The sequence below is a fragment of the Cucurbita maxima genome, unplaced genomic scaffold (genome assembly GCF_002738345.1).
Source record: "Cucurbita maxima cultivar Rimu unplaced genomic scaffold, Cmax_1.0 Cma_Scf00011, whole genome shotgun sequence".
In the NCBI taxonomy this organism is placed as follows: domain Eukaryota; kingdom Viridiplantae; phylum Streptophyta; class Magnoliopsida; order Cucurbitales; family Cucurbitaceae; genus Cucurbita; species Cucurbita maxima.
In genome coordinates this window covers 1,400,528-1,422,558 of record NW_019272027.1, presented here as the reverse complement: position 1 = coordinate 1,422,558, position 22,031 = coordinate 1,400,528, and the positions used below count along the sequence as shown (strand labels likewise).

The 22,031-nt window shown below is 36.3% G+C and overlaps 3 protein-coding genes across 3 annotated transcripts; 1 reads left to right on the top strand and 2 right to left on the bottom strand.

Annotated features, from left to right (window-relative positions):
* Positions 1-443: 443 nt before the first annotated feature.
* Positions 444-5,678, bottom strand: LOC111485928 (probable E3 ubiquitin ligase SUD1). The gene is made up of 9 exons (XM_023132900.1): positions 5,382-5,678; positions 3,951-4,640; positions 2,921-3,685; positions 2,625-2,836; positions 2,153-2,515; positions 1,711-1,871; positions 1,454-1,617; positions 1,198-1,344; positions 444-1,103 (listed from the first exon to the last, which is right to left on the bottom strand). Exons 1-9 carry the CDS (start codon positions 5,676-5,678, stop codon positions 627-629), a joined length of 3,276 nt encoding a protein of 1,091 aa, XP_022988668.1. The 3' UTR covers positions 444-626.
* Positions 5,679-10,901: 5,223 nt separating this feature from the next.
* On the bottom strand, positions 10,902-13,841 carry LOC111486010 (O-acyltransferase WSD1-like). Its single transcript, XM_023132998.1, has 6 exons — positions 12,877-13,841; positions 11,995-12,067; positions 11,769-11,836; positions 11,475-11,687; positions 11,240-11,377; positions 10,902-11,166 (listed from the first exon to the last, which is right to left on the bottom strand). The coding sequence occupies exons 1-6, from the start codon at positions 13,636-13,638 to the stop codon at positions 11,011-11,013; spliced, it is 1,410 nt and encodes a 469-aa protein (XP_022988766.1). The 5' UTR covers positions 13,639-13,841; the 3' UTR covers positions 10,902-11,010.
* A 2,537-nt stretch (positions 13,842-16,378) lies between these two features.
* On the top strand, positions 16,379-17,156 carry LOC111486193 (40S ribosomal protein S16-like). Its single transcript, XM_023133232.1, has one exon. The coding sequence runs from the start codon at positions 16,462-16,464 to the stop codon at positions 16,894-16,896; it is 435 nt and encodes a 144-aa protein (XP_022989000.1). The 5' UTR covers positions 16,379-16,461; the 3' UTR covers positions 16,897-17,156.
* The last annotated feature ends 4,875 nt before the right edge of the window (positions 17,157-22,031 follow it).

The window sequence follows — 22,031 nt, the reverse complement described above, 5'->3', positions numbered from 1 at the left end:
TGACAAGATTCTAAAATTTATTTAAAATTTATTTAACTAACGAAAAACTGTATTGGAGGACTTAAGGACTCGAGTCGAATTAGCCAAAATAATAAAAAACGTGGAGGTCAACTCCTCACTTCTAATTAAAAAAAAATATCTTAATTGGTACAAGCAACTGTTATTAAAAAGTTTTTCTACTCAACTTCATTCGGTTGATTTTCTATCATTCTTTCCCATCTCACTAAATTTTGTTGTTACAAAATTTGAAGTACAAATAATAAATTGTAACATATTTCTCTCTAATTTTTTTCTCCTTCAACCATAAAATGATGCAATCACCAATCACTGCCAATCTTTCTAATGAATAGGAAAATGGATAGAAAGAGACCGCTTATCTCCCTACCTTTTACTCATTTAGTCTCAACCTGCAATATATATATATATAGACTGCTTACACGAGCTTCACAAGTGCCCTGTATTTGAAACTTTATAGACATAAGATCCATACATTTCCATTCATTCACCTTCTAGCTACGATGTTAAACAGACAGCATATGCACATATCAAAAAACTGACTATACCCCACTTCGGGGCCTCAAAACCATCTACCACGGCCAATCATTGAAATAAATATACATATCATTTCAGTTACCAACACGTCTCAGCCGCAATCCTTCACCGCCCACTGCAAGGCCAGCATTTTGCATCTTAGATGATGAAGTCCCTGCTGCATCGCTCGCCTTTTCTCTAGTTTCTTCACCGAAGTTATGGAGTCGACGGCCGATGAGATAACGATCGTCGCGAATGGAGTTATGAAGGTTGGAGAACCAAACATGAAATCTCTTAGCACAGAAATACAACATGCTAACACAAAGGCATCCAATCCAAGCAAACCGATAAACAGCCGAGTTGACGATCAGTGGGTACCCGAACACAGGAAATACTCCTCTAGCTAGAACGTAAGGTACGCATAGTGCTGTCAGTAGCTTCATTATAATTGGCACGACTATTTCCCGCAAAACCCAGAGTCCTTGAAGCCTCGAGAAGCCATCTTCTCTTACTCGTTCGAACTTTACTCTCCAACTGTCATCCACCAGTGGTATCATATGATCTAACATTACCTGCTCAAATGAAGGTAGATCTTTATAATAAGTTTTGATATCAAACACACAAGGAAAGTGGAATTGTAGGTTACAGATTTTGATTCCCGCTCACCAGTCTCGTCCAGATCTTAAGAAAAATTAAGCCCAATGCCCAGTCTTGGTACAAGAGGAAAACTGGGTTTTCATCCACTGGAACTCGCATAGGCACAATGACCAGAAGCTCAAATAACAAGCCAATCAGAACTGGAATGAGAAAGATCTGAAAATCAAAACTATATGTCAGATCATGGAATCAAGAAATCCCCCAAAACTGATATGAAAGTAAGGTTTCCCTCTTTTTCAGATCCATTTTTTACAGCCATTCTTACCCATATTGATAGTAGTGCAGAACTCTTGACGACAATGGCAAACCATTTCCATATCTGGCTCAACAAAACTGTCACTCTCCTTGCTCTGACATATTCAATGGTATATCTAGCACCAGCTATGACTGTCCAGATAACGTAGCTCCCGATCACAAAAGCATACATATCTGTGGGAAAGAATAAATATTCAACAAATTAGCATTTGCCGACAGATTACAAGGAAAAAACATAGTGGAAAATGATTTCTGTAGTAGTCGCACCATTACACTTGATACCATGTGTGATGGGAAGAAGCGGAATAGCATTGAAGAGCGCCCGTCCAAGTGAAGTTGGTACCACTATCAGTGCTGAGTTGAAGAGAAGAAGAGTCATCCATGCCACAACCAACAAAAGGACAATGCGGAGAGCAAAGCTATACCTCCTAAAGTTGAAGTAAATAAAGATTAGAAGTTGAAGCATGCCTGAATTAGCCCATATGATGAGATAATATACTAAATTGGCAAAACAGCATACAAAACCCAACCCCAGAGAAATTATTCAAAAGATGTAAATTAAAAATTGACAATGGCTTCACCGAGGTTTTTAAGTAGAAAAGAGAAGTTCATGCCAAACAAATGAGAAAGAGGAAAAAGACTGCAGTTGCAGTGCCCAACTCTCCTACAATAATGATGTTCATGCTTGGAGGAAAGAATTGGAACTTACTCTGAATCAGACTGCTCTTCATTATCGTACTCCTCATTAGTCAAGTTCCCAGATGCAGGACCGACTTGGTTCGGCTCGTTAGCTGCAGCATGAGCCACCAGAGCCTGATCCGGACCACCTAGATGATGTATCACTTGCAGATCTTGCAACCCAGGCTCTCCATTCCCATTTTCCTGGCCAACATTTTCTTCAGTTCTGGGAAGTAAATAATCTGTCAATCCAAGGGCCCAACCAACTACAGTAAACCAGCAGCGGAGAAGGGATTTGATTGTTGTTCTCAATTTAAAATGTTCTATAGCAAAAGGAATGCAGATTTGAAAGAGAAGCATGTCAGCTGGAATCTCTGTGAAGGGGTCCGATACTCTGCCACAAAAATGGTCAAGAAAATAAAAACATTGCCAAAGAATTCCAAGTTCAAAGTTAGGCTGCAGCAATCACAAATAAGCGCTGCTTGAGTATTATGAAATCTTACGATATATCAAGAGGAAAAATGGAGGGCACCATCCTCATAGCAAGTTTGACAGGTAAAAATACCAGCATTACAATTAAACTCCCATACACTGCAACAGATAGTAGAACACGGCGAGCATGCTTGTGCATAGGATCATCAATTAGATCTCGGAAAGGATTATAGTTCGGATCTGCAGGATCGCGAAGGAAGTACAAAACTCCACTGCGCAAAACCTATAAAATTGTTGACAACACATGAGTAACTGGCATAACTATCATTGATAAACAAATTTAACCAAAATTAGTCAGGATATCTACCCCACGAAGAAGGCTGACAAATATACTTATTTGTAGCATATACACAATGCCAACAGCCCAGTGAACCAATGAGCTTGCTAGAGGAGAAACGGAAAAGAACTGAACACGCTGAGCCATTGACTTGCCAAACATCTTTACAGTACAAACGTCAAGCCACCAGCCACACATCAAGGGGAATACCCCAAGTTCTATGACCAGAAGGAAAGCAACCTTAACCATTGTCATCAAATGCCTCATCGCAGCCATGAACTGCCTAAGGAGAGAAGGGATGGCCTCGGCTACAGATGTAATGCCATACAACCTCCCCATTGTCAAAGGCTCGCCCCGTGTGTATCGAATCAAAGCAACAGTGCCAAGATAGAAGAAAACTAGCGAAAATATAAATACGTAGCCTACAGCAAGAGTTGTAACATCAGAAAGCCTCGATGCAGTAGCTAACCCTTTCAAAACATCCACCGACAGTGGAGCAGTTATGTTGTTTGTGCCATTGTTTAGTGTACTGGAGTTGACTTTAAACATTTCTGCAACCTGATCAAGTAGACCACTTTCTTTACCATCTGATGTCAAGTTTGCAACAGCTGTCAATGCATTTTTCAATGTAATATTGACCAAGGAGAGAGCTGACTCTGTAAGTGGCATCATTGTTGAGAAAACTGGACCACTGGCTGAAGAGAAAATCCATGATACATAATGAAGTATGATCCGACCTAGCGTAAAGGGCACAAAGATAACAACACCAAGAAATATCATATTGCTGGCCAAAACCTGCAAAACATTGGAACCAATTAGACATTACTACAAGGTAATGCTTAATTCTTTATTCAATGGAAAAATATGAAAATTGAATGATATTTTAAGTTATACCAGCAACAGCATGGTGAATGAAGGAGGCCAAGATATCATCTCAAAAAGCCCATTTATATGCATGCAGTTTACATGACTCAAGAACAAATATACACATGAAACAATATTTAAACGGTAAACTTTCATTGTAACAATTATCTAAAAAAGGATATGCAGCACACTCAACTGTGAATGCATTTTCAACTAAATGAAACACAGGCCCCTGCATGCCAACCAGCTCATCAAAGGGAACATCTTCCGCACCATCAGCATCTTCCACATCAAACATCTGTTCAACATGAGCCTCAAGACGAGCAGCCTGCATTTCCAACCGAGCAGCAACATTTTCTGCATTCCTCCTAATCATTTGACCCGCCCCACCAAGTACCGGGGCTCCACCAGCATCTTCACCAATTGCATCACCAGCAAAATTTCTATTAGCTTGTCCAGGAGGTCTTCTGAAAGCACGAGCACCATTTCTATCTGCATCATCTTCTCGCTCACCATCCTGACCTCCAAGCTCCCGTAAATGTCTGAAGTAATCTCTCAAGGAGGTAGCTCCAAGAAATATAAATACAATGCTAGCAGAAAGCAGGAAGCCATGAAGACAATCAGTAAGAACAACAGTAGCAGACAAATGACTCAAGAATAATCTCTGGGCTTCCCCAAAACTCCTCACGAAAGTCAACCGCCATATCCAAAATGTAACGAAAGGTATGATGAGGAGCCAAACAGAGAGCACAAAACTGAGGCGTAAAAAGAATTGCAGGACATGGCAAGCTTTCATTGCTATTCCAAAAATAAATTCCTGAAAAGGAAGCCTTGATGGAGCATTCTCGGCATAAACAGGGGAGAAGGAAAATGCATGTTTGCAAACCTGCCACACGTGAAAATATATGTAAATTGGCATGACAAAGGCAATTATCAAATTTCTTCTTGGAATATATAAACCAAGAACAACCATTGATATGATTCTTGATGTTCATACTAAAGATGCAAACAACAAATAATTTTGACTTAAAAGTCAGGTGACCCCTTAAGGAACATGAGTACTTACAGAATCATACATCTCATGTACCCTAGCAGTTCTACACACCACACCATCACAAGACATTAACAACCAAAGTTCCAAATGTCTTCTTCATTTCAGAACTCCCAAGTGAAGAGAATATTACGAACATATTTCCCCAGAAAATGAACTAGAAAAAGGGCACAAATTTTTTTAATCTTTTGGGAGAACTAAAAAATATATATCCATCCAGACACAGAAGGAATTCCTTTCTAAACATTTCAACGAACTGTCATAAAATTGCACCAGTTCAGAAATCTCTCACACCCACAATGAAATAACTTTCTTTAGGGACTCGAGTAAGGTTTCCATGGGCCTATATCATATCCATGCAGGGTTTGGTTAATTGCTAGTGCATCTCCAATTCCCCTTCCCAAACAAGAATTTTAATGGGCCTAAATCATTTCCATGTTGGTTCGGTTAATTGCTAGTGCATCTCCAATGCCCCTATGTAAACAAGAAATTCCAATAGTTTCTCCACAAATACAATACAAAAAGGTCCCTAAACATCGCCCAAGAAACGCTGCTTAATTAAAGAACTAAATGAACCTCGCACTGACGGGCGTTGCTGTGACTTAGCCATTGAAGGAGACAGTCCTGGTGAACAAACTTGATACTGCCGCTGCAAGCGCAGGGATAACTTAGCGGGTTATCCGCATCTTTAGGGTTCCTACAGATCCGGCAGACGTCGTCTTCCTCTTCATCGTCGTCATACTTGGGTCCAGGAAAAGCCGTGGACAAGTTCGCTTCGTTCCCTGACACCGATGCTTGAACTGCATCAACAGAGGCCGCATCATGAGCAGCATCTCCATCGATCGAAGGCGCGGCAGCCGGCGCAATCACCATTGCTACGTAACCGTGTAAACCAGGACCCGAATGTCCACCGCGAGTCGCCAAAGTCAAGCAGCTGAAATGTCGTTGGAGCCGATGACGTACTTCTTCCCCGTAATCCGCAGAGAGACCTCAGAACGGGAGGAGGAGAAGAAGAACCTCGAAGAGGTAAATGTCGCTTTATTCCAATCTTGCCCTCGTAACAAAGACTTTTATTACCCTTTTACCCCTCATGGTCTTATTTAATTTCAGGTAAGGTCGGTTTGTCAAACCACGCCATGCCTTCCTTTATTTTTTCCTTCCTAAACGACGTCGCTGTCAGCAGTCACCAAAGAAAGTCAATTAATACCTAAATCCTATTCAAGTCAATTCAATTCAATTCTATGTCAACTATAAATGGTTTTATACTTATTCACAAGCTTTTAGGTCTTCAAAAATCGGGTCGGGTATATACTAAAATGGTTTTTCGTGAAATCTATTTTAATATCCGGGAGAGTATAATGTTGATGGCTCGAGGTAGAGTATTTATTGGGCTACGGTGACTCGTTTGTAATAGTCCAAAAATAAAAATAATTATAAAAAAATATTACATTAAATAAATAAATAAAACTGAGAATTTTCTTCGACTTCGACCTTGAGGCATGGAAATTTCTTGGTCGTGGTTCATATCAGAATATCTCAAGGCAAGAACATTGTTTGAGATTCGAATCACTCCACAAGTGAGATCGATCATGTCTAACTTGAATGATTCTTATTAATCAAATATCTCAACGCAAAAACACTTGTTTAAGATTCGAATCACTCCACAAGCAAGACTGATCATGCCGAGCTTGAATGATTCTGCATGCAACCTAAACTACATAGAATTGCAAAGAAACTTAGCTATTAGCTAAAAAAGAGCACAAGTAACTAAAAAGGTCTTAAAATACATTAATGAAATACAATAACTCAAATTGTAATCTACCCAAAATTTATAACATGAAACTTCATTGTTCTTCAACGTGCCATGAATTGAAATATCTTTGGATAATTTCAACAATATTTTCTTCACATCTTCATTTAAGCATATTGTATGATTGATGTCTCTTGATTCATATCATTATGCCTCTTAAATTGTATGTATACAACATGATATGAATGACATGAAATCACGATAAATGACATGAAATATAACCCCGTTAGAATTATGTATGATATGAGAATCGAATAATGAGAAACGATATGATATGAATGATGAACGATATTTGAAACAAGATATAAAAAACGATATGATATGTACAGAATGCTAGCGGGGTTCTATTAAATGATAATGAAAACAAAAAAATGTTGGGATCTCATGCATTATGTGCGCTCATGCATTGGGGGATATCCCTATTCCATCATGAGGGTACGGACGCGTACATCTACTAGGCAAGCGAGGTATCATTATGTTTTACATAATACTGCCCTGACGGTTACTAATTCTAATGGGTGTTGGCAGAAAGAGAGCTACCAGAGAAGGCTCGTCCAACAAAAAAAGAGGTCCAGCAGTGTGCAAACTGTCTGATGAGCTCAGACCCGCACATATGGGCTATGTGTAGAGTATATGGTACATATCCAAGCTTCCATTAGAATAGTGTCATACGAAAAATAAACTAATATGATAAGTCCCATCCTTGCATTCAAATGTTATTGCATTTAACCCCCAATAGTGGGGTCACTTACGGATCATTTCTTAAAATACTAAAGTCACGTGCTACCTCTATTTTAGGTTAAGGCAAGATATTCCTGTACGGCCGACGACGACATCGCAACTTGAGACCATGACACATGCATAAGGTAGTCGTATTATTTTCTTAGACTTAGGCTAGAATATGATATTTTTTATTTAAACGTTTATTTGGTTTATTTAGTCTTTTATTGTATGATTTTTAAAAGTGTTTTCAAACGCGCAAGTCTATGACAGCGTTTTAAGCTGAAGTGTTATATTTTATGAAGTCGTATTATTTTCAAGTTATGTTTTATAAAAGTTTAAATGAAGTATTTCCATATTCATTGTTTATGATATGGATACACTAACGACCTTAAATTAAGTAGAAAATTTTGGGTCATTACACTATTTCGCTTTACCAATCCTAGGGAAACTTCGAATTCAAGCCCGGGTCATTTGTACATATTTATATATTAAATTAGTTATTGTTTATGATAAAAAATATTAGTTTTTACAACTAGGTTAAAAGTTATTTACTCTTCTTACTCCACTTATTTATTCTCGAACTTGAATAATAAACTCGGTAAAGCAGCTTCAATTTCATTGCTGGATTTTTCTCGTCCTCTTTCTTCTTAATACTTCTTTGTCATGAAAACTCCTTTCGCCAAACAAAGAAAAAGTCGGACAAAAAGAGTCTTCAAATTATGATTTAGTTGAGACTAATCTTTTTACGTTGGCAATTGCTTCTCTTATTTGAATTTTCTTCTTGTCATCCATGGGATACTTCCGATTAGGGGCTGCCTCGCTTTTCGGAGCTAGGAGCAGCTCACACTATGGCGGAGGAGGATGTAGCGAACCATCCCACAGTCCGTGTAGTCGCCCAAGGTCAGGGATGCTACCCTCTGTCTGTGCTAGCTCTGTTGACTATCTGCATGATCGACGTCATTTCACAAGATGAATCCATTGCGCAAGGTAATCTAACCAAACTCACTGTCAGGTCACACATCCCTAATTGGCCTCACGCCTAGCTCGATGATACCGTATCACAGCAGAAAAGGAGGTGGAAGCTCTACAAACACAGACTGTTATCGGCCTATAGGGTACCTTTATTTTTCTCTAGAATTGTCGTACTGGTTTTCCAAGTCTCTAGGGCATTGATACGGTTTAAATTTCATCTCTCGTTTCCAGGATGTCCGAGGTTAGCTCCTTAGAAAAACCAATCTCTAGGAGTACACTGGTCTAAATCTTTGATCGCTCACGATTTTGGAGTGCAAGGTCCACGGGAAACGTACTGACCTGGGTCAACACGTAAATTGCCCTAATTGTTGTACAAACCTCCAGAGGACGAACTGCAGTGGAAATGTGAAGAAATGACATTGGAATCACCAGAGATCTCGTCGGAATCAAACGAGAATAATCTAGGGTTTCGCTCTCTGCGATTTCGGGTGAGGAAGAAGGAACGTCTCGGATCTGGGTTCAGATCTCGACCCGCTTGCAATCTCCAATCCAGATGTCTCAGCCCAATGGCCCAACCTTTTTCAATTACCCAGATGGTCCGTAGCCCACGCCATCGCCTAGCATTGTCACTAGCAGCCCAAGCCCAAACACAAGTGGGAAGGCTGACCCGTGCGACGATCCGACACCCACACCCGACCCGATTATGACCCGTGCACATGACCAACGCGTGCCCTAACTCAGCCATGATTTATAAGCAGCTAGGATTCAACTCGCGCGACAGCTTGCTCCGGCTCGGCTTCTTGGCTTAGACGGCTCAGTATACAAATTCTAGGTTTCTAATCCTCCTCGAGCCATTTTGGCTTTATTTAAGTGTCAGTAAGACTCCTATTTATATTGGAATTAATGGTTAAGTTATTATTAGGCCCTACCTAAGTGTTAAGAAATAGAAATAGAAAATAGAACTGGAAAAGTGTATGATCTTCATTCAGGTTTACCACGTTTAAATAGATACAAACTATTAACTAATACCTAAAAATAGAAAAAAATAATATATCTAACTAAATCTTGTAAATAAATAAAATATACAATTAATCAAATTTATACTAACAACTCCCTAAATATCTCAGATATATTCTAACTAATATATCTCCAAAATATCCTCTCAATACTAAGTCATATGAATTGTTATAGGTGAGAATTAGGTGTTCGTAATATAGTTTCGAGACGACCACCAAATTGTTAGTGATTTCGGCCAAGACCAACCAAGTTAGTAACCTTACTATTAGAGATAGTTAATTGATTGACATATGATGTTGCATGCCCCGTGGTTCCTACATGTACTATATTAAAAGTGTAATACTTATATTATGTGTGGCTTATATGTTCTTTGTATGGTCATGTGATGTATGTGATGTATACAGGTTAAATCCGTTGCACTATATTACGAATGAACTGAAATGTCATGTGTGGAATGTTATGTCCTACAAGTAAAGTTATGTGATGGATTTACTTGATGTTTACCATGTGTATGTGTAGAAAGGAGAGAGGAAATTAAATAAATGTTAGGTTATGAGTGAAAAATATGAGACCTCATGTATGTATGTATGTCATGTGCATCGAAATACTTTCCCATTATGTTATGTTAGTACAGACGTGTATGTTCGATATTTACATGATATCATACGAGTCTTTCCTTCTTTGCTACGTCCAATGATGTGTAATACATTAAGTCCGATTAAGTCAGACCCATGGAGTACATATACTAGCCTGTCTGGTGGGTCCATGTGCACGTATTTGTGCTCTGTGTGGAGAAGTACCATACACCCAATCCTGCTTGGAACTCGAAAGAGCTTAAGGTTGTGTTATATTTTTAAAAGATAGGTCTCATTTATGTATCGTATGTGATTACATATTTTACTTAAGATAGCTTTTAGACTAGATTATTTTATTTAAAATTTCACGTTATTTGTTTTTCGATTTATTATTTAATTCTTTTTATTATGAATATTTAAGCCTATTACATCAATTATGAAATATTTTAAGTAAATGTTTTTGTAATTAAGAGGGATAGAGTAAACACTATGTAATTTCAAAAATATTATATTTACATCTTTTTAATATTTTAAATATAATTTTGTATTTGAAATTTCAAATTCATAATATGCTACATAAAGAGTAAAAACTCTTTGAATGACGTATAGATTTCAAATATTAGAATATCTTTGAGGTCACAAAGATTTTGAAGTTGGAACGTGCAAGATATTGATCAATTCAAGCTGGTAGATATTGTCCGCTTTGATCTGTCACGTATCGCTTTCAGTCTCACGATTTTAAAACGCATATGTTATTGGAATCGATAAGGGTTCTCACAAATCCACCTCCCTTGGGGGACCAACATCCTCATTGACACACCTCAGTGTCTGGCTCTGATATCATTTGTAACCGTCCAAACCCATCGCTACCAGATATTGTTAATTTTGACTGGTTATGTATCGTCATTAACTTCATGGTTTTAAAATGCTTCTATTAAGAAGAAATTTCCACCCTTCTAAAAAAAAATGTTTATGAAGATAAAAGAGATAAATATGAAGTTTATGAAATATGGCCATAAGATTGAAAATGGGTTTAATCCGTCCCATTTTTATAACCCTATGAAAGAATTTTGGCATGCGTAAGAACTTGTAAAAATAACTTTTGATGCTATTTTACATTAAGCGTCGTGGCAGCCATTTTCATTTCAAACAAAGCATTCTCAAAGCACTTAGCAAGAAATTCCGGGTCATGAATGATATCTTTAGCCACAAGAATTTGCATATCAGCTCTTCCAGCGTAGCTCATCATATGCATCGTTATTGCCTGCATCAAACCGTTATTAATCGTTGTCGTTAATTATGATAAATAAACTTACAAGAACATGTGGAGGAAGTACATGAGGCAAGCTTGTTGAAGTAGCTCTAATATATGTAATGGGATTGCCTCCAACACTAATCTCTTCTTTTGGACCAATTACGTTTGAGATTGTGAAACTTGTGTTGCACATAATCCTATAATTAAGGATGCAAGCTACCTGCAATCAAAATGTGTTGGAAACATTAATGAAAGGAAACTAATTTATTTGAATCAAAATGAGCGTTGGTTTAGTATTTCAAACATGAAATGCTTACCTTTGCTCCCAACCACGACATTACAAACTTACCAATTCCATATGAAAAATATGATTCAAGACTACGTTTCTTACGGTCAATCATCTTCTTTGTTCTCTTCATATATTGAAGAGGGTCGGACATTTTCTTATGATAGTATACAGGAAGGAGAAGGATCCCTAGCTTGTTTCCCCATCGAGATCCATTATTTCCCTTCATCATATCAGCTAAATCCTACACCATTTACATCATGAAGAGTTAACGAACATGAACGAAAAAATCATCGAACAAGTTCAAAGGAATAACCGACATAACCTGCAACCCTGGTTGTTCTCTAAGATTAATCATGGCTACCCCCGTTAACTGAAGTCCTTCTTTCAAACCTACCCATAGAAGGTCCAACATGTTCGACAATTAATCATTTTAATTCAGATTCCAATGAAAGTATGAGAATTTGAGCCTCTAACTTTAAGAAAACAAGTACATATCTCTATAGTTTAGGATAGATTTAGAGTTTTCGGAGGAGGGACAAAGAAATTACTGTTGGGTTGCCTGTGCTCCAAGTATCGGGATAAGCCTGCCCCTATCACGCTAAAAAGAACGTCATTTATCGTCTGCAACCACAACTTCAATATTAATAAGGGCTAGTTTTGCAATTTAATAATAAATCTTAAATTTATTTTAATTTAGTTTCTCGAACTTTTTAGAATATATTATATTTTAAGAAAAATTAATTTAGTTATAAATATTATTAATCTGGGTTGGTTGGCTATCACTTTCCTTTATAATTATTATAATTATTATTTTCCATTTTTGGGAAAAAATAAATACTATTTTCTTATGTCAATTTTATTTCCATTATTATTAAAAGATAAAGGACATTGATATATACTGCTTATAAATAATCAAAATATTTGCTAAACTAAAATAAATATGTATGGATTTTAAATTTTTAAAAAGTTTAAAATTACATTTATAATTAATATATTTCTAAAAAATATTCATGCATTTTCTAAAAACAATAAACATTTTTTATAATTAAAATTAATAGTAAGAATATATTTTTTAAGCGAGCATTTTAAAGATGTAATATAATTTTATTAAATTAATCATAAAAATTAATTTTTTTCCTTAAAAAAATATTTTTTAATCGGAAATAAAAAAGTTATATTCAACATACCATAAAATCAAATACCAAAAAAGAAGAAAAAAAGGCAAAAATCCAATGAAATGAGAGCCAAAAAAAAAATTAAAAATAAATAAAAAAACTCGCTATAAATATAAAAAAATAAATAAAAGATTTAATTTAAACCACCCGAAAATAAATGGTTAAAATTCTTTGAAACAGAAAATAACAAACAGAAATTAAAAATAAATAAATAAATAAACGCTTAATGACAAATTTCAATTAATTTTGACTTACAGCGTTAGAAACAGCGTTCTTAACCGCTTTCATATCCTCCACCGCGAACTTGGCCGTCGCTACTTTCCTCGGCCATAGCTCCACCCCATCGCCACCGGAGATCGGCGTTTTCCGGTCAGAAACCCAAAGCGCCCTCAATATAAACTCTCCCACAAACAAGAAGCTAAACCACACCGTCATCAACAACGCCAGAAGCATCTTCGGTAATTCCTCCGCCCACCTCTTCTGCCTCGCTTTCCTCGCCGTCTTCGAATCCGAAACGATCGTCGGCAGCGCGTCCGGATCGTCGGCTCGCCGGCAACATGTCAAAAACAGCGACATCAACGAGATTCCATCGCCGAGCGCGTGATGGATTCGGAAAATAACGCAATTGTGCGCCAAAAGTAAATGAATCTCCCAAAGAGGCTTATTGATATCCATCGTCGAAGAAGTCGATAAATCAGCCAAATAATCGTTGACCGCGTTCTCGTTGCTTGCTCCGTCGTCCGATACAGGATCGGAAACGACGATGACGTGGCGGTCGACTTCTATTGAAGTCCTCCGCCAGTATTCAACGCCGTTCGGATCGCGAACTAGGAGGCTCGAAAACCTAGGGTGCTGGATCATTACGGAATCGGCGATTTGAGATTTGATGGAATCGACGTCGATTGAGTTCCGAAGTCCGATGACGCAGTGGATAATCTGGTTGATTTCAGGACGGAGAAAGAGGCGGCCGGCCGGCGTAAGTGGCTGGTCGCTTTCGAGCTTGGAGGAACTCGTCATTTTTGGGGGAAAATCAAATAGAGATCGAAACGGAATTGGAAGAGGCGATTTGAATCAAGTTTAGTGGAAAATCAACTTTATCAGATAGAGAGAAGAGCTTGTTGAAGGTGGACGTTCCATGAAAATGGCGTTCCAGAGGTCAACGTCAGAGGAGGAACGTTAAGGCGACGATGCTCCAGAGAGGACCCGTGGACCTCTTTTATTTCTCATCTTTCTTTTATTTTATTTTTTATTTTATTTAATCAATACTTCCCGTTTAGGGACGATCCTTTAATCGATTGGGAGGAGAACGAGTGTCAACACGGACACTGGACATCGAAGGGGTAAATTGTGAGATCCACTTCGATTAGAGAGGAGAACTAAACATTTTTTACAAATGTGTGAAAACTTGATGCATAAACTTGAAGGGAAAGGGTCAATAATACCATATCGGTTAGCAAGTGAGGTTAGGTCATTGCACAAATATTATATTTCTCCTGTCAAATGATGTTGAGAATCCAAATCACTATGATTAGCATCATCGAGAACGATTCTCATCCACAAGTTCTGTAGGAGCTAATTTTGTTGTCATTTTAAAGAGAACAAAAAATCGAAAGGTTGAATACGATTGCGTAGATAGTTCATTACGTCTTATCATATGCGTCCAATTGATTTACGTGTTCAAAAACATCTTTAAAACGACATAACAAAAAACTAAATAAAATAAATAAATGTTTAAATTAAAAATATTATATTCTAGTCTAAGTCTAAGAAAATAGATGTGACTACCCTACACATGTGTCGTAGTCTCAAGTTGTGATATCGTTATTAGCCGTACAAGAATGTCTTGTCTTTAATTGAAGTAGAAGTAACATGTGGCTGGCTAGTATTTTAAGAAATACTTAGTAAGGAACCTCACTATTAGAATTAAATGCAAACACATACACGACTATTGAAGTTAAATGTAAACACATACAATTTCATGAATGAGATATCATATAAGTCTATATTCCTTAGGCGACTATGTTAAGCGGGCTAATTAGATAGTGTATTTTCTGTTCTACAAAGTCCACACGTGGAAGTATGGACCAACTAGTTGGCTTGCACACCCTTTATAGTTCATTTATTTTATTTGTCCTTTGGTTCACACACCTCCTAGGGTTTTAAGGTGAAAGTTTGGTACACACACCTTCATTTATTGCATAACTGCTGTTGTTCATTTATTTTATTTAGTTCTTTGTTGTGTTGTTTTAAAGATGTTTTTCGAAAATATAAGTCCATGACTCTATTTTAAGATAAAAGTTTCCACATTCAATGTTCATGATATCTATACACTAACGACCTTAGATTAAAAGGTTGTTTCAAAAAGTGTACTCTCCAACTAACTCAAACAGTTTAGGCCAACTTCCTCCACCACTTCCCACGTTTAGTAAAAGTATTATTATTATTATTACAACAAAATTAACCAATAAAGAAAAAAAAAAAGACCTCGCCAAAAAAATCGGCGCCCACACCTATTTTCAACAAAATAAAAAATGGACAACTTTTCTTTAAATGGTTTGATTAAATAAATTAAATTAAGCAGTTAATTAAGTCGGTGGTATCCAGTGAATATGATATTATGACAAACATATAATCTCATTTATATAAGCAGTTAAGTTAGGTAAGAAGTAGGATTATTGAAAGAATTAGGTGGATATTTCTAATATGGTGGAATACGTCCACATCGGTTGATACCAATTTCAAGGGACAAGTCAAGTAAATCTCAGAAATAGGATAGAACACCAACTAAGGTCAACCAAGTAAGTGACCTTATTATCGGCTCGATCGAAAGACTTAATATATGTATGATGACATATGCCTAGTGTCCCTTGTACGTGTCATGTAGACTTTTATAATATGATGATGATGTGAAATTATGTGATATAATGATGTGATGACGTTGTGACCTTAGATGATGATGATGTGACTTTTTATGATATGATGATGTACTATGTGATAATGCATTATACGTTATAGTCTTTAAGTTAGACTACATTTTCTTCTCTTAATTTGAATCTTGCATTTGAATTCTTGAACAACCAAACTTTTAATCTTTTAGTCCTTTGACCACGACTTAATTGTACTAGTCCACTGCTACTAGATATTGTTCTTTTTGGGTTTTCCTTGCGTTTTCGTTCAAGGTTTTTAAAACACATATGCTAGGGAGAGTTTGGGCTTACTTGGAAGGCTTTCCCCTTCCGAGTTTCCCAAAAGGTTTTTAAAACATGTATGGTATGAAGAGGTTTTCACACCGCTATAAAGAATGTTTTGTTTCCTTCTCTTTGGGGCCCAACGTCTTCACTAGCAGACTTGATTTGGAGGAGGAAAATAGAATAAATATGTCAAGATATTTCTATATCCTCGATAATTTGACTATAGGGTTGCTCATCAATGGAGTCGTCTTGCTTTAAATGACATCATCAAAATGATGAATCTATGGTTGAATTGAATTTTGAGGAGTAGATTCACATCAATACCAAAAATAATTAGTAGCTCCGGCGTAGGATGTAAGTAGTTTTACTATGGGCTCAACCGTTGATATATCGGGCCCAGCCATCAAAAACTCGGCCCAACATATTACTATTAACAAGTTTGAGCCCAATTTTAAAACCAAGCCCACTAGAGGTAGAGAAAAACGGTGCGTTTTCGGCCCAATAGTGTAGCGTCCCAAAGCCCTAATCTGTCTTCCCATATAAATAGTTCGCTTCGATTTTTCTTTGCCCACTCTCAGGACTCTCTCTCTCAGAGCTCTAGGGTTTTTAGCAGGGGGCGAACCAGGTAAAGTACCAGAACTCGGATAAAATGGCTTCTCCGATCGAGTCGGTTCAGTGTTTCGGCCGTAAAAAGACGGCGGTGGCAGTGACCTACTGCAAGCGCGGTAGGGGTTTGATTAAGATCAATGGCTGCCCAATCGAACTTGTCGAGCCGGAGATCCTTCGTTTCAAGGCTTACGAGCCAATCCTCCTCCTTGGACGACACAGGTTCTCGGGAGTCGACATGCGTATCAGAGTGAAGGGTGGAGGTCACACTTCGCAGATTTATGCCATTCGTCAGAGTATTGCCAAGGCTTTGGTCGCTTTCTATCAGAAATACGTGGACGAGCAGAGCAAGAAGGAAATCAAGGACATCCTTGTTAGGTACGACAGGACTTTGCTCGTCGCTGATCCCCGACGCTGTGAGCCCAAGAAGTTTGGTGGTCGTGGAGCTCGTGCGAGGTTCCAGAAATCTTACCGTTGAATCAAATATGCATTTCGGAAACGGCTTCGTTGGGGTGGTTTTTTTGTTTCGGTTCTTTTTTATGCTTTTGAATTTACTAGAGTTTTTTGTGTTGCAACTCTTTTATCTGTTTTCTGATAAAATTAGATGTTTTATCGCAACTTTTTTTTTTTTTACTCTTTTTCTATGATATTATTGGGTATCAGAATGCTCTTAGTTAATTGGAAACATGGATTAGAAATGCGGTCTGAATGAATGGCATTACTCTTCTTTCGAAGTTCTGTCACTCTGTGTTAGTTCGTGGGCTCAGCTGTTGGTTTTGATTGGAAAACGCCTTCTGGTTGTTTCGCTTATGATGCGTTTTTGTTCCATTTCACCACTTGGGCCATCTTCTTTTTCTTGAAATTGCTTGTGATTTATGTTTATTGATTATTTAACCCTTATTCCTGATATCGTTGAATCATGAGTGATCCCTTTTTATGTGAAATTTGGCTATCATTTCCACCTCTCTGGGCTAGGATTGATTTTGATCATTGTTAAAACTTGGCAACTAAGTTATGCTCAGTTTTTATATTATGAGACATTTAGACAACTCTTTCTGCCATGTTGTAGCTGAATAATCATGTAGTATTTGTTCTTGTTTGGATAACCTGCTTGCTAGTAATATATTAGTCATTAGGCAACACTAAATAGAATTAGTTTGAAGATGGTTCACACTGCTGAAGCACTGAATTCATGTTCTATTTAGTTTTGTGCTTGGATGAAGAAGAGTGTGGTATGCTAAGTTATCCGGTTGGCAGTAACATTATAGGATCAAGGAAAGAAGATTTCAATAGAATGAAATCTAGTCTACTTATTTAGATCTATTTACATATGATTATGTCTTATTTTATTCCTAGAACTTTCATGGTCTTCTATTTTTGTCTTTATACTCTTAACTGCCTTGCATTACTTCCACCTATTTTCTCTGGATAATGGGTAATGTTGAATTTGGTTTTTTGTGTTGGGTTGGGTTGGGTTGAATTTTTGGAAAATTGAAAATTTTGGATGATCGTGGATTGAATTTGGTTTAAGCAATAGAGGAGGAAGTTAGTAGACAGATCTTGAGTGACTGAACTCGGAATTCATACCTGTTTCATTTCGGTTCAAACCTTCTCTCAAATCTTTTCCCTCTCCCATATTGGAATTTAAGCTTCATCCCTAAAGTAATCGCTGCCCTATTGATTCTTCTCGATTACCTTGTTTAAGGCTCTAATGTATCCGTCCTAATATGAATCAACTACCCACTTGTTTTCTTCCCACATTTGAATGATTGATTTGTATCCGTCCTAATATGAGTCAGCACCATGTGTTCAAGTTCCTCTCTAGATCTTAATTCTCTGGCTCATAACTTTGTTTTAAATCCTTCTCTTGAATGTCTTTGATCTTTCAAGAGGGTTTCTGTGTGGTTTTTTTTGGGAGAGTTTGATGGAGAACTTCACAATTGAGAGAAATTGATTTATTTACTTAAAAAAAAAGAAAAGAAAAGAAAAAAAAAAGGAAATCAAAGAATATCCCATTGATTAAAGACATGGGTAAACGAAGGAGTCTAAAAAATGAGGATGAGAAAATGACATCCATGTTGCCATTAATATAAGCTTTGATTAAGCCTACAAGGTGTGCGCCCACCACAACAAGCAGTGATTAGAGCTCACCACGTGAAACTAACACGGCCTAACTTGATTCGTCAAATAAAAGGGCACTAGTATTGCGATCTTAAAATGACTGAGTTTCTTTTCAGTGTGGTTCAATTATAAAAACTTTATGATTGAACATGTTTTACTTGAATCAATTCTATGTTGGTTGACTTTTTAAGATTTTATATGAAATAGTCTTCACTCTTTCAGAATGAATTGGTAACGTGAGCATGTCGTATAGGGAATCTCGAATGCATTAGATGTCGAATTTAAATTCTAGGATCTTGATCTGAATCTTAGATTTTTTTAAAAAGTTATAAATATTACCGTTGACATTTCATAAATGTTTCAAAATTACTTTACGGAAAAAACAATGTGTCAAAAAGTCGAAATATTTGAATATCACTTTTTTTTTTTTATTTTTTTTTTTATGTAGATAAGCATTCAAGTCACCACCATTTTGCTTTCTATCACCCTCAAATTATCTATATATATATAGAAAATTATTTATTTATTTTTAATTTTGTATAACAAAAATAACTAATGTTGATATGATGAATTTTTTAAAAAAAAAAAATAATAATAATGATTATTGGAGGGAGTATTTATTTTTATTTTTTTAAAAAAGTTGTCTTCCTTTATAATAAACAATCAAAACGTTCACATAAAATACTTTGTTAGAAAAAAGAAAATCATTTTCGATTCAATATAGGTAACATGTGTCGTCATATTATAGTGATTTTGGAAAATACAATCAAATCTAATAGGATAGACGACACCCATAGAAATTTGACAAAACCACGTACTAAAAATACAGGTTGAATCACATCTACATCAGGCACGTTTTCGTTTGACTTGTTTTTTGCATCAACAGTCGATGTTGTCTGTCGAAGTTGAAAGTATTCGACCAAGAAACTTGCAGACAACGTTGAGGATGAATAAGAAGGTGACGGATTTGCATTATGCCTTTGACGAAGATAATTTTGATGAAGGACAAAGAAAGATATTATTTCTCAAGTGATAGTGAATTTGCTATTAGAAAAAACTCATCTTAGTCTCAGTCCCTAGAGAGCCGACCTAAGGAATTAGAATGTGATGCGTATTTTGTAAGTCTTGAATCTACCTTGTAACGACTCTTTTTTTTTTTTCAAAAAAAAGTTTGACGGACTTAAATACTCATAGAACGTCACATTGATTCGATCAAGAAAAACAAGTAGCAAGTCTCGATTCTCTCTTGGAGTAAGTGAATTCTTCATCTAACACCATTTTGACTGTGAAATTCCCACTAAAGTTCTAATAGAATATTTAGACACATTGATCATGGATGAAACTCCGTGGAGTACATTATGCAATAAAATGTAGGGTTTTCTCTTTTATCTCGGTAGGTGCAACAACATATTGTTTATGAAAGATTAAAATAAATCCCGAATAGACTCATTAAACATATATAACTCGTTTTAGTAGTGAGATTTTACAAGCAGAGGACTACAACAATGGTACAACTTTGGTGGTTGTTGCCGATTAACTCAAACATTGAAGATTTATATAACCTCTAGAAAAGAAAGAGTCAATATCATATGTGAAATTTATTACCCGGGAATCAAGAACACATGTACCGAGGAATTCAGGTGATTCAGATTGGTCTCGTAATAGAGGAAGAGCCAATGATAAATCAAACCAATAATCCAAAAAGAAAGAGAAGGATTAATCGAGGTCACCTCATCTTGGTCAGCAAACTAACGGATTTCAGAACAGTACTCCAACGATGATCCCACGAGAACAGATTTTAAGGAAGTTGCATCACGACATCTTCAATGAAAGTTACTAAATCCTCGTTCTTTATTTTTTTTTTCTCCTCGTTTTCATTTGCTTTAACGAAAATTACTTAACCAAAGGAGATGTTCTATTTCAAGTGATGAAACAAATTAATGACAATGCATTTGGGAAGACCGTCCAAATAGATGAAGAGAAGGGTCGGTCGGAAGCATTAGCCACAACATTCCAAAACTGAGAAAGTTTTGATCAAGCTAAGGTCAGATTTACTTCGATTTCAAAGCAACAATAACCATTGATTGGTGTGAAAATACTATGGATCAGTCAAAGTCATACAAAAGGTTGGGAACACATCATATATGATCCAATTACTTCCGTGATGTGAACTAGCTCTATTGTTCATGTCAATAACTTGAAACATTACTATCGTGACCAAGAAGACACTTGACACAATGAGGTGGTACAACTTCATGTCATGAAGAATAATTCCATCACGAAGAAAGTAGGGGAGACTTTATCCGAGAAGGTGTGAAGAGTCGACGAATCGAGAAGTGATTTTCAAGAGTTCCTATGAGATTTAAAGAGACTCCACAATGTCGAGATCAGCTGGAAGCACGTCGAGAGATCAAAAGTTAGCCTCGTCCTACATCATCGAGTTTGTGAAGATTTATTTGACAAAGACATCAACCAATCAAGTGAGGGAGGATGTCACGGTCATACTTATCCAAAACATATTGTCTGTGGTCGTGTGTCGAAAGTCTTAGTCATATTTGTCCAAGACGTGTTGTGGTCGTATGTTTATTCAAACCCATTTTACTTGCTTTCATGTATAGTTAGGTCTTTTCACTCCCAATCATGTCAATATATGGGTGTATGATCGTTCACCAAAATCATGTATACACCCACTAGGGCTAAAATATCCCAAAATGTACTATTGAGGGATGACTAGTTCTCAATTCATCCTACTTAGGTTATATGCTATCAATGATGTGATTATTATTTATTCGTTTTTAGCCTGTAACATTGTTTTCTTTCAAGACAATATCAATACATTTCCCCGCTCATGTAGTATGAAACATTTTCTGTCAAATGTGACTCGAGACTTGATCAAACGTCAAGATTCTTTGGCCAACTCACTCTTGGCCAAGATGCTATTTGGCCAAGAGTCTCGAAAGTCAGGCTCGACCCAATTTGAGTTGATTTGATCATATAAAGTCGTTCATATTAACTAATTAATTAATCCAACATAAAATTTTTATTTAACCATTTTTGTGATAAGTTATCTTAAAAAGGTTAAAAGGTAAAATTCTTAAAGATAATATCTATTCAAGAAGAACATGATTCTCCATCCAATCAACACTTTTTCCTTTTTCTTTATTATTATTTTTCACTCCTCCTAATTTACTTTAACGAAAATTAACAACCGTTAAAAAATTTATTTTAAAAATTATAATGGAATTACTTGTAAAAAAAAAAAAAAAAATTATTTGTTAAAAAAACATTTTAAATAAAATTGTTAAGAACATATTTTATTTTCTATTAATTTTGATTATTTACGAGATTCGAATTTATATTTTTAAAAGTTAAAATCGTATTATAAAATCTTATAAGATTTTATCAAATTTTAAAATTATATTATTTATTCTCATTAATTTTGGATTATAAATATATTTTATAATTAATTGAATGCTTCACAAAAATAGTAAA

Excerpts from the sequence above, each read along its gene's own strand:
- LOC111486193 (XM_023133232.1), top strand. The coding sequence starts at position 16,462 with ATGGCTTCTCCGATCGAGTCGGTTCAGTGTTTCGGCCGTAAAAAGACG.
- LOC111485928 (XM_023132900.1), bottom strand. The coding sequence starts at position 5,678 with ATGGTGATTGCGCCGGCTGCCGCGCCTTCGATCGATGGAGATGCTGCT. Across the intron at positions 1,345-1,453 it reads CTGCACTACTATCAATATGG|ATCTTTCTCATTCCAGTTCT; the intron begins GTAAGAATGGCT and ends TTTGATTTTCAG. Across the intron at positions 1,104-1,197 it reads TTAAGATCTGGACGAGACTG|GTAATGTTAGATCATATGAT; the intron begins GTGAGCGGGAAT and ends TCATTTGAGCAG.
- LOC111486010 (XM_023132998.1), bottom strand. The coding sequence starts at position 13,638 with ATGACGAGTTCCTCCAAGCTCGAAAGCGACCAGCCACTTACGCCGGCC. Across the intron at positions 11,688-11,768 it reads GAGAACAACCAGGGTTGCAG|GATTTAGCTGATATGATGAA; the intron begins GTTATGTCGGTT and ends TAAATGGTGTAG. Across the intron at positions 11,378-11,474 it reads TGTCGTGGTTGGGAGCAAAG|GTAGCTTGCATCCTTAATTA; the intron begins GTAAGCATTTCA and ends TTTTGATTGCAG.